Consider the following 12897-nt stretch of genomic DNA (forward strand, 5'->3'; position numbering starts at 1 on the left):
AAGAAATTAAATATGCTAAAAATAACTTAAGCTTACTTGGAAGTATGCATGATTATATCCTACATTTTGAAGAGTGGCTGTCTTGTAAGTAGATAATCCCAGTGGACTATTACTGAAGGGTATCCTGTGTTCTATAAACTGAACCTTAGTAGTACCAAGCTATAAAAAAAAATAAGAGAAAACAAGCAAACTAAACAAGATATTACTAAGTACAAATAAATAATTCAGCCTGATTTGCTTTTCATTACATAATGAATTAACATACTTGTAGGAATGCATAAACCAGATGTATTCAAATAGGCAAACACAGTTTTGTGAGACAAGATTTACTCAATATGTTTATCTTATCTAGATTTCAAGTGAATAGACAAAACCTCAGAGATATTTCTGGATGAATTCCAAGACAGACAAAAATATTTAAATTAAATTAAATTTAACATCACAAGCTCCATGATTTTTATAATAATTTTTAAAATAAGCGTGTGATCAGGACAAGATCCTTCAGATATTTTAATATCAGCAGAAATGCTAGTATTCTAATTTACATACATCCTGGTTTAAATATAGCAATTGTCAATGCTTCAAAAGGAGAGGGAAAAAAGAAAAAAGCTACTGGGGAAAAGAGAGAGAAAGAAGGGGAAAAAAAAACCCCCACCATGCGCTTGTATCCCTTTAATATATACTACAGATCATACCACCTCAACCTTTGGGTAACCTAAGTGAACCAAGAAGAACAACTATCACCTAACATATAAGGACCACTAAGTTGTTGTGCCAAAGGAAGTATATAATTCAAAGAAAAAGGCATTTTGTCTTTGTCTTGACTTCCTCAAGTCTTTGGAGCAATATTGTGTTAAATATGTCAAATATTTAAGTCATAAAAAAATATTTTCTGCAAACATGGTACTACAAATATATTTAAGAAATTGTTTTAAATAGCCACACATTATGCTTCTCTAAATTTGCTGTAGTAATCATTACCTTAGCAAAACATTTCAGCTTCATTGTGTTTCCTTCACGCACACACAGGTTGAATTCTCCTGCCTCTGGAGAGTTGAAGTGTGGATGCCAAAGGACTTCACACTCCAGATCTCCATAGGCCTCCACAAAGCCTAAATAAACATGCATAATTTAGGAGGATACAGCCTACACATGTACAATTATCAAATTACATTATATAATTAGAAATAAGATAAGCCCATTAAGATGAAATGACCTCCTATTACTGAAGACTAAGCCTACACTTCAAAGGTCTTGAACAGTATGTTGAATTACATAAAATTAGGGTCTGAATTCTCATGACAATTGAATAACTTGTTCATTAGAAAATAAAACACACAGGTTCACTGGTAGTTTTTAGCTATAAATTATTCAAATAGTCCACATTTAAAAAAATAAACTAACTATCCTTGAAAAATAAGAACTTTGGGAAAGACAATATACATTTTCTTCTTGCAACTGAGTCTGAACTTATATCAGCAGAAATATCTTCTCTCACGAATCAGAATGCACCAGCCTCCTGATCAAACCACATCTTGCTACAACTGTGTATTGCCAATTCAGATCACATCTATTTCTTTAATAATGGAGATTTACACACTCATGCAGAACTGCACCTTTCGAAGTAGAGAAGGTAAAAGCTGATGTCTCCCACACTTCTAACAAATATTGATACATATTGCAAGTAGAAGCTAATCCCAAAGTGAATTCCGTTAGTGTCACACTGACTGTCTACATCAACTTCTTGGCAGCTTTATGGATATAGAAGGTTTAGAAACTTTCCTATCTTAATGAGCTGTATGATACTGCTAACCACCCTTAAAGAGCTGCCTCACTTTTGAAATATCAGCAATGTGTTCTGAGAAAAATGGTTACATCAGCACTGCTGCCTGGAACTGCAAACGATGAAGTGGCCTAAGTACACACTCATGGTAGGGCTTATGCAGGGTGTTCTGCTTAATATTAACACTCTGATCTGGTACTGCTTTTGGGATACACTGGTATTGACCCAAATCTAAAACACAATTTACAGCATCAGCTAAATGTTTGTCTTGTATTTAACATTATTGGCATTTAATATATGTACACACACACTGCATTTGCATAGCATACCTTTGGCTGGCTGTATAGAAAATTCAGTTTCTCTATCTGTGATTATAGGTTTCCAAGTAAATTCAGCAGGACTGTTTCTGCGATTGTACACCCTGACAGTTGTTCTGAATTCTGTCTCTGCTAAGTAGCCAGGAACAGGATTTAAAATCAGTTCCCTTGTAGACAGCTCCAGTTCAAATGACACTGCTTTTGCTACTACCAGAACATGCCCAAGGTGTTGGTTGTTTATTGTATAATTGAAAGATCTGTAATATAAAAACATACGTTTTTCAATATTTTTATGTATTTATTATGCTGTAGTCAGAGTGAAATTTGTCAAATCTAATCATTATAAAGACAATAAAATTGAATGTGAACACATAGTTAAAACTGACAAGAGAAAACATTTCCTAATTTTGCATACAACTTAAATCAGGTCACAAGTGAAATTCATCCCAAAGGATAATTCTCACAGTTGAGACCCAGGCAGTACCAACCAGCCCTCTGCTCACTCACCCCCTCAACCCCCACTGCGGGACAGGAAGGAGAAAAGGCTCATTAATGCAGACAAGGTCAGGGAGGTTTTCACTCCCCAGTTGTGGTAATGGGCAAAAACCAGACAGGTTCAACTTCGGAAAGGAAAAACTAATTGAATCTACAAGGAGAAAGAGAAAGCACGGCCAGGTCTTAATACCTTCTCTTCCCCCCCCCCCCCTTCTACGGTCCCGGATCCCTTCCCTGCTGCCTCCCCCTCAGGGCACAGGGGAGGGGCAGGGGGGCTTTAGGGTCAGTTCGCCACACGCTGCTTCTGCCGCTTCTTCCTCCTCAGGGGAAGGACTCCTCACATTCTTTCTTCCCCCGCTCCAACGCGGGGTCCCTCTCTCTCCCGGGAGGGAGAGTCCTTCAGGAACCCCTGGGACATGAGTCCCTCCCACAGGTGCAGTCCCTCAGGCACAGGCTGCTCCCGTCTGGGCTGCACACAGAGTCACGGCTGCTGCGGGAGCAGTCACCTCCTCTCACACGGGCTCCTACACGGCTGCACAGACACAGTTGACCCTCCCCGTGAGCCTGGATGGGCTGTGGCTCTATGGCTGCCCACCCGTGACACTTCAGGGGCTACAAATCCACATTTACCCCACCGTGGTCCTTCAGGGACTGCCCCACCGCGCTCCTCCACGGGCTGCAGGGGCACAGCTGCCATCTCACCACGGGCTGCGGGAAAAGCTCTTTCCCCCTCCTGCTTCACAGATCTTGGTGTCTTTGGTCTGCAGGGTTTTTTGTGGTTTTTTTTACATTTTTGCAGTTTCATTTCCTCTTTCTTGACTACGTTACTCTCAGACGCACATCCAGCTTCCCACATCGTCTCGGCCTTGGGCAGAGGTGGGGCCAGAATTGGCACAACGGGAGCTTCCAGCTCCTTCTCACAGGAGCCACCCCTGCGGCCCCCCTAAACTTATGAAAAGCCACAGCACAGACCCAAGACAGTAAAATAATACAGCCATTTCATAGCATTTGTAAAGTGAGAGCTCCATTTTCATACCAGAATGCTAGAAAACACTTTGCCTGTAACATGCATCTGAGGATCTATGCCAGAAAGACCATAGTATTTTCTGTAAGATTTCTCAAAAAAACCCCAACAACTGTGGCTATATATGGGCTGTTGACAGGTCAGTGTGGTTTTGCTGGGTTTTAAATCCAAGAAAAACTTCACTTGCAAAATTTTGCAATGTAAAACTACATCAGTTATTAAAATATTACCACAATGATAGTAGCCCATTAACACTTACCATAATTACAGTGATATTAAACTAGCCTTGTGATTTTTTTTATACTGCTGTGAAGAAAATACATAAATTAAGATAAATATAAGAAGCCTTACCTTTTAAAGATTCCAAGAGTGTCTGTCTCAAATACAATTGGAATATCAGTCTTTGTAAGAGGAGGTACCACCTGAGACAATGGACCTGTCTGCTGCAATTCATCAATTTCAATCTCAATTTGTATCCATATATGAACTAACAAGTTATTGATGATGTACAGTTTTCTGGCTGTTGTAGAATGCACACAAACATCACCAAAATCTATAGTAGAAGGACCTGCAATATATAAGAAATAAACCTTCAACATTAAAAAGTAAAAGGAAGCATTATTGTAAGGAAGCATAACTACTAAAACATTATGATCAAAACATTTTAGTTTCTCAAATTACAGAATTAGTTAGCTAGGAAAATCCCACAGTAAGACAAAATCACACTAAAATTTGCAAATAAATGCCATGCATGTTCTGTGAATGTTTGCAGGGGTACAACTGAAAAACCAGCACCTACACACCTACATTTATTTCTTAATTCTATGTTAGCCATTTATTAAAAAAGAAAAAGCAATGCACTAAACACAAAAGACATTACTAGTAAGCACAAATACTTCTTTTCATTAATCAGATATTTAAATGACTATACAATCAGCAATTCACTGAGAGTTTATATACATTACCTATTTATTTACTCCCTGAAATGTGACAATAATGCTTAACAATGATGTAATTTGATGCTGACTGCATTATTTATATACTTTATTTATTGCTATCATCACTTTTCATGCTGGCCTGAAAATTTTAGAGTTCCTGGCCCTACTCAAGCATCATACAAAACTTTAAGTACTTATTTGATTAATATGTTTCTTACTCTACCTTTCCACAAGTATAAATATCTACATTATTTAAAATATCTGGCTTCACTAAAAAAAATTAAAAAAAAAATAAAAAAAAGACAAGAACTGAAAATTTTCCCTTATCCACTAAACAATCTTACTGAAGAAAAAATGACCTTAAAATAGCTGAATTTTAGTAGTAAGTGTTGTTAATAGATGAGTTCTTCACAGATCATAGGTGCTACTCCCCATCTCAGAGTATTCTAATTAAATGACTTCGAAGAAGGGTGCTGAGGAAGCTTTACTTTTTTAGGGGATTGCTGTTCATGGTTAATTTCAAGAAATGTTCTGTATATGCCCATGAATCTTGCTGGTTTAAATGCTGGTCCAGATATTATCCAATAACAAGGCATAAGGGTACAAGCAGCCCCTGTACTATGCTGTATTGATTTCTCTCTAATAGGCTGTAGTATGAGCATTCTGTAAAGCAAGCTCTCCTTTTACATGTTCAAACTTAATCATACCTCAATGTTTTCTGAGGATTACATTGCTGTAGTTAAACACTACTGTACATATCAAGCTGCTACCAAATTAAGCTATTTTTCTAGCTAAGATAAACATTTATTAACATAAAATGTGTTACTATAAATGTTTCTATAACAACTATACCCATTTAGTAATCAGATATAAATCTTACCAATTAGTATCTGATGAAGCTGTTTGGGAGTCAAAGTTAAACTGCAATCTTCCTTCTCTTGGGTAGAAGATGGCACAGAACTAAACCCACTCCAAATCTGTGACAAACATGAGACAACTTCTCAGAGAAGGCTAAAAATCCTTATGCTTTTTTAATATGGTAAACAGATTATGCTTACATTTCTGCTTAAACATTTAACTTACTTCTTTGACTGAAGATTTAGAACCAATTGCTGCGAGTTTTTTACTAGTTAATAGGCAATTCTCAGCTAAAGGAAGCATTTTAAACTGAAGCTTCTCCTTGTGAAAATCTGTGATTGAGAGCTTTGGTGACATAAGCCCTTCCGCTGGTTTAAGGCCTATGTTCACAGAATTATTAAAAATATAAAACTGCCTGTAGAGGGGGGGGAAAAAAAAAGAAAGATTATGGAAATCAAGAGGCTTGAGCATTCCATGTTCTACACATTAAATATTTTAAGATTTTCAAACATGAAATATTATACTTTTAACTATGAATATTTCATTAGAAAATAACCCTCAAGTACAGAAAATGCCTTGAACAAGTCCTTAAGTGCATTGTTCAGGCAAGGATAAAGGTCTGTTGTGCATTTGTAGCAATTGCTTAGCTAAATAGGTTGCAAGTATTATTGCTACCAATATATGAATATTTTATCGTGTGTAACATACCTCTTAAAAGAACAATTAAGTTGTAAAATCAAGCACTTAAAAGTTAGCAAATGCTAAGATTACAAAGGATCCTTCAATCCTATATGTCTGCACTGGTCAAGTTACAGCCTAATTTTCAGAGCAATTAATTTCTCTTGGTCAATGGTCAATTCCAATCCACCAACTTCACCTTCAACTAAGAATCTTCCACAGATCTTACGCAGGTGCTTCACATGAAATATTCAGACAATCATTACTATCTTTGACATTAAAAGTGAAATTCAACTGATAACTGACATTTTCCTCTCTCTTCTTGCTCCTCATGCAATATATATTGAATATATGAGTTATACATATAAACAACAGTTCCCTCACTCTGTAACACTACTTCCTTTCAAGAAAACCATACATCATGAGCATTCATAAAAACAAAACAAATCCAGTTCTTCAGACCCTGTCCAAATCATGCTGTATATGCACACAGAACACAGTAAATTGGGATTAAAACAACAGTCCACTGGATTAATTTTGAGATAATGGATCCTGCAAACTGATCACTGAAGGTATCAATTCTTTTGGTTTACAGGTTTTACGGTTTGTTTGGTTTTTTTATAAAGTCTTAAAAGTAGCAAAGCTGTCAGTTTTGCTTTTCCATTAGGCATCAAGAAGGAAGGGACAACCTCTTCTCACATGTGCCCTGTGATAGGATGAGGAGCAATGGATTCAAGATAAAGCACCGGAAGTTCTACATCAACATGAGGAAGAATATAAGGATTACTGTAAGGATCACAGAGCCCTGAACAGGCTCCTCAGAGAGGTTCTGGAATCTCCTTGTCTGGAGACCTTGAAGAACCATTTAGATGCATTTCTGAGTGACGTGCCCTAGCTTTGGTCCTGCTCTGCCAGGGGGTTGGAGTCGATCTTCAGAGGTCCCTTCCAACCTCTGACATTATGTGATTCTGTGATTATTTTGCTCCACAGCATACCAAGTGATTTCACAAATTTATAAACTGAAAATGTATTCTAATAAGGCTGAAAGACCAATACAACACTTTAATCTTATCTGCTACCATTCACAACATACATCATCATTTAGATACTGAATCTATTACTTTGGGTGATACAGACATACCAGTTGGAAACAGGTGCATCTTACTATATGAAATAAAAGAAAATCCAACACAATAATGTTTTTCCTATTAACCATAACCAACTCTTCTTACAACCTGGCATCTAATCTTGAATTCAAGTTTCATTTCAAGTTCCATACATCTGTCCTGACATTTCAGCCAGACAGAGATCTCTAAATGTCTAAACAAACATTTGAACATAATAGATTTTGAATGTGTTATCAATGAAGGTCCAAAGACCATAACTCATTTCAGCACAGGACAAATGTAGGCATATGACTGGTGCCACCAAGTTAACTCTGCACATATAAAGACATACTTTTTATGTGAGCCTAAAAAATTTATTTCTCCTGTAAACCCAGTCTTACCTAGTGGCCTCTTTCTGTAAGCGACGCTGTCTTAAACTAGAAATGAAGAGTCTGTAGATTTCCTTATGTGCTTCTTTTGAACGTCGTTCACTGTCAGTATAACAAAACTCAGGATCTATATAATTATATCTCTCAGTCTTTGTGAATATAGTCCTAAACATTTAAAAAGCAGAGTAGTTTAACCATATGCATAAAAGGATTATAAGTCTTCTTAGAATGAAGACATATTAATTTTGCAACATGTGTATTTCAATGAAAATATTTTAAAATCACATCTGATTATTAATATTTGATCTTGTAAAGACAACCATAAAAATTAAATACTGAAACTGTAATAGCTATATTTGTAGCTTCTCACAGGAAAAGAGACTCAAAAAATTATGTGCAAGAGGCTCAGTGTTAAGTGGAATGCAATGAATTTTAAAGAACTTTCACTCTTAAAAAGAAATCAGTCAACTGTCATATGATCCACTTGAACCACTATACAGAATATAAAAATATGCCATTTTAAATACTATATTTCCATAATTTTTACCTGTACTTTTTATTCCATTCACTAGGCCTAAGGCTGGCTGCACGGTCATTAGGAAAAGCAATAAGTGCATCATCCTTACAGTTCCTGTTTATCCGGTGAGTGTGAATTTGTGTTAGGGCTGATTTAAGTAATGCCACAGGTGCTGTGTCAAAGTACTGTCCTGTACTATCAGCTACAAAGTGCCCAGTTGCATTGGATATCATCGGTGCTATACCTTAAAATTCAAATAAAACATATTACATACACTTATACAAGTATTTTCTAAACAAAATTCAAAATGTTCAAATTTTTTTTTGTTTTATTTATATTGGTTCACCCAGCATCCCGACAATCAGTTGCCCATCCCATTATGTTTTCCTCCAACAAGAGGGAATATGGCATTCAGACCATTCCAACAACCAACCACATTTCCTGGCCTAGAACAAAAGCAATCTAATAACAGAGCCTAAACCACTAGTACTGTGTCCATGCCTTGTCTTGCACAAGCAGATAGCAGAACACTCAGAGATGCCTCTGTCACAATACTGTCCACTGTGTCCTAAAGCTTGTTGTAAGGGCAGCAAACACAGATGTGATTTTTGACAAAGAACCCCCAAGCTATGACAACTAAAAAGAGAGCTCAGATCTTTTCCCTTCTATTTTTAGAAGGCACGTACACAGTGAAGAGAAAAATTATGGCAAAAATTAGGCCACGTTTGCTCGTCTCTCCTTACATAAAAATACTTCTGTAACAACACTGTAAATAAGTTCTTCGACGGCCTCTTCCTCCCTCATCTGCAAAAAAAATTGCTACATTAAACTAAACAGATTGGTTTTATCCAGTGTAGCCTTACTTTAAAATGGCTACAAAAAACCCTCTGCTTTCCATCCTCCATAATACAGGAGTCACTACAACTTCCATTGCCAAGGGAGGCACATGAAAGAAGCCACATTCCAATCCCTTCCCCACTTCCCACATTACAGAGAGACAACCACATGCCCTTATCCACAGAGACTGGGAGAAAAGGAAGTTAAAGGAGTCATCTACAGAAGGACTGGAAAAAACCCACACTTTTCCTCCACACTTCAATACAGCTTAAAAATAAAACAGAGACATCAGTAGCCTACACAGTACAGATACCCCTCATAACCTCATTATAAACCTGCAAATAGGAGCAGAATGGGGACATCAGTAGAGCAAAAGTATTAAGAGGATTAAGAAGAGCTGAAAAAGCTCACATACTACATTAAATTTTTGACCCTCAGAACTATATTTTAACTGTGTTTTTGAAGCAGAAAGACAGCAGAAGTTCTGGATTTGAACGATAAAACACAGAAATTTCAAAAAACTAGTTTCTCATCATTTCTTGATTACCATGGATGCAAAATACGTTCCTGAAAGTAGCAGTAATGTCCAGCAGCATATCAAACACTCCAATATTTATAGAAAGGCCAGCATTTTACACTGACTTTCCAGTTACTTCCCTTTTTACATTTCTAAAATGCTCTCTTTGGAAAAAAATGGATATTGTCCTCCTGTTTTTCATTATTGAATACACCTTACAGAATCAGAATCATAGAATCATTTTGAGTGAAGAACAAATTTAATATCACCAGTTCCAACAATTAACCCAGCACTGCCAAGTTCAACATTAAAGTATAGAATAGTTTGGGTTGAAAGGCCACGTCCCTACAAGGCACAACATCTACATGTCTTTAAAATATCTCCAGGGATGATGACTCCACCACCTCCCTGGGCTGCCTGTTCCAGTGCCTGACAATCATTTGGTGGAGAAAGTTTTCCTGGTATCTGATGTTCAAGTGACCAGTAGTCAATTAATTAATTAGCAAACTTCCCTTCTTGTCCTTCCCAGGACAGCCCTGTTGCCCTGTTAGTACCAGCAGATTGTAGGGCATATTTGATGGTAGAAAAAACTACATTTCCCATAACTGGTTGGTGACAGGCTTTGTAAAATTTACTGTAAAATGTTTGTTCATGACACACAAGGAACAAATGAGGGACAAATAATTGTGTATCCTGAAGGATTCTGTAGCATAGGATTCATAACATGGGAAGAATCCATGGGCACATGGGCACATAGGCAGCTTATTAACTGGCAAATTCATCTGGCAGAAGTAACTTTGAATCAATAAAGAATACCCTGATCTCTTTCATAACTTCCTTCTGCACTTTATCAATCTGTCTACTTACACCTGAAACATATTGGCAGGTGTAATGGTATAATTGCTAAAACATTAAGCTTTTTTTTTCTAATATATGAAAATTAAATAATCATATGATGAGAATTTGTACTTTAATAGTTTAATTTTTGCAAATCTTTAAGAGAAGGCTACCATTTTTTTAGCCATTGTTTTATACTCATGGGTAAATGTCATACAATTAAGCATTCGTTCACCTCCCAAAGAGATACTAATTTTTAAGAAGAAAATTAAAATAGGGAAAATTTTTCTTTTAAAATACTAAAACTTTACTTTTAAAACACCTTATCACACAGTGACACTTGTCACTTATATTTTTAGCATCTTACCAGGATTAATTTTGAATAGAATATTTTTCCGTTTAGATTTGCACACACCAATAAAGCTCAAATATTTTTGATGAAAGGACTTCATTTTTGAAATGTGTAAATTATTTTCCTCTAGTCCTGTATCAATGATATCGACAATTTGCTTCACTTTAATTGTTCCTATTTGATGTGGAGAAAATGAAAATATCACATCCTGGAAAAGAAAAGTCATTATGAGAGATGTGAGGCAGAAAATCAAAGAGAAAAGTTTTGAGTAATTCTCTGTTTAATTGAATCACTTCTCACCACACTTCTAAGATAGGTGTTCACACAAAATATTGAGTATAAATCAGTCAAGGCAGCAAAATATAAAAAATATAAAGACAGGAAAAAGTTTAAAAAAAGATATAAACCTGGAGAAAGTTTATTTAGTACTAGAATTTTTTTTTACAATTTTAAAATAATACTTGTCACTTCTGGAGGACAGGAAAGAGCAATAAAAGACTCTCCAGAAGAAGAAAAAATGTATATTTTTGGCTGATATTAAACATCATGGCTACTTAAATGAAATTGTTCTGGGTTTCTTTCAACTACTTAGACCACTGACAACTGTAAAGTAATCTTTATATCTACATAAACTGAGAAAGATGTAATTACCTTTGCAGATTTCTTTTCTATTTTTCCTTTTTCAGGAGAAATATTAAAATGAGCAGTCTTCTGGAAGCTGAATGTTACTGGAAGGGACTCAGATTCATTTTTGAGTGTGCACAGAACTTGTGTTTTTTCACCAAAGAAACAGTCCATAAACTTAATAACTGGTCCTGGATTAAAAGTTAACAGGACAGGAAGCCCAGAACCTATCAAAGCTAACTCTGTGTGATGATGATTCACTGCAGTAGACAAACACATATCAAAAAAGAAAAATTATACTGTAGTTGTATCATTATAAAACTAAAATAATATCTTAATACAATGTGATTTATAATGCAGTTTTCTATCAAGTTGAGGAAGATGAGGACAAACCAATTTTCACTTGAAAAGGCAAAAAATCGGTACTACCAACATGCTGGAGACTTGCACATGGCTGGGGTTTTTTTATGTCCTCCAAATATTTGAATTTATAATTAAGGTCTAGTTATACACTACTAGCAGGTGTATTCAAAACACTCAATATTCCCTTCTTTCAACTCAAGGAATTTTTGGTGCTAAGGCATTAGATATGTAGGTCATAACAATTCATTTATATTGATATAAATAAAATAAGCACAGGTTTCCTATGAAATTGTTAAGATTAAGAAATTTAAAAAACCAAAAAACAAAAAGAAGACGTAGTTTTATCTGCCATATATACATGTTTGCATGTATTTCTGATTACATACTTGTGTTTCCTGTGGCATCACCATCATTGAGGGACCGCAGATAAACATTTTTACTCCCAACAGCTTCAAATCTCAGAAACAGTACATAATCTTGCTTCAAAGGTGAGTAATTCTCTCCAAAGACCCATTCTAATTTTCTGTAAAAGTCACAGTCTTTAATTAGAAGATGGAGAAAGGGGGAGACAACACCAAACCCCAATGCACAAAAAAAAAAAATAAAAAAATAAAAAAACCCAAGGCTTTTTATTCATGATGCAGTCTGGCTTCTTTGATCTTGGTTACAGCTTGAAAAAATGATCTCTGAAATTCCTTGCAGAAAATGGAGCAGTAATAAATTTAAGTTCTGCATTCTTATTATACTAGTCATTTGATATTTCTAGTCTTACAACAGTTTTCTACACTAATTTTACTTGCATAACAATATTTTATAGAGATCAACTAAGAGAAAATGGCAAAATGCACATTTTCTTTTCCTTAGCTAAAGAAGCTATGTTCCTTTGTGTTTACTTTTTTGAAAATGGAATTAAAGCTCTCCAAAATGTTCCAGTCTCTTGATGATGAAATATATATATTCTTTGATAAAGCTGGACATAGACTATACCTCATTTAATTTGACACTCAACAATCTTTAGAGATTAAGCATATTCAATGAGAGCTGCAATAAGTCTCCTTGTCAAAATTTAATAAAATTTTCATTCCCACAAAAGAATTGTTCTTGCTTTGAATACATCCTTGATGTATTCTAAAATGCATTCCAGATAATCACTTCAAACTTTGCTTTCTCATGTGTAGCACCATACCAAACAATTTCTTTTAGCACACATAACTACAGAAGTCATTCAGAAAACAAATTGTGGACACATTAACTTAAAATTA

General features: G+C 35.6%; 1 protein-coding gene across 2 annotated transcripts in view; it reads right to left on the bottom strand.

The window, feature by feature from the left end:
* The window catches only part of CFAP47 (cilia and flagella associated protein 47), a 295430-nt gene that overhangs the window by 272646 nt on the left and 9887 nt on the right, over positions 1–12897 (bottom strand). For both annotated transcript variants that reach the window (XM_071750490.1, XM_071750482.1), the window contains exons 7-17: positions 12022–12158; positions 11300–11532; positions 10664–10856; positions 8136–8349; positions 7601–7753; positions 5641–5830; positions 5438–5534; positions 3971–4187; positions 2113–2357; positions 982–1112; positions 37–159 (exon numbers count right to left, since the gene is read on the bottom strand). In XM_071750490.1, the coding sequence (XP_071606591.1) occupies positions 37–159; positions 982–1112; positions 2113–2357; positions 3971–4187; positions 5438–5534; positions 5641–5830; positions 7601–7753; positions 8136–8349; positions 10664–10856; positions 11300–11532; positions 12022–12158 (1933 nt within the window). The remainder of the gene's footprint in view (positions 1–36; positions 160–981; positions 1113–2112; positions 2358–3970; positions 4188–5437; positions 5535–5640; positions 5831–7600; positions 7754–8135; positions 8350–10663; positions 10857–11299; positions 11533–12021; positions 12159–12897) is intronic.

Source organism: Heliangelus exortis, chromosome 1 (assembly GCF_036169615.1).
Source record: "Heliangelus exortis chromosome 1, bHelExo1.hap1, whole genome shotgun sequence".
In the NCBI taxonomy this organism is placed as follows: Eukaryota; Metazoa; Chordata; class Aves; order Apodiformes; family Trochilidae; genus Heliangelus; species Heliangelus exortis.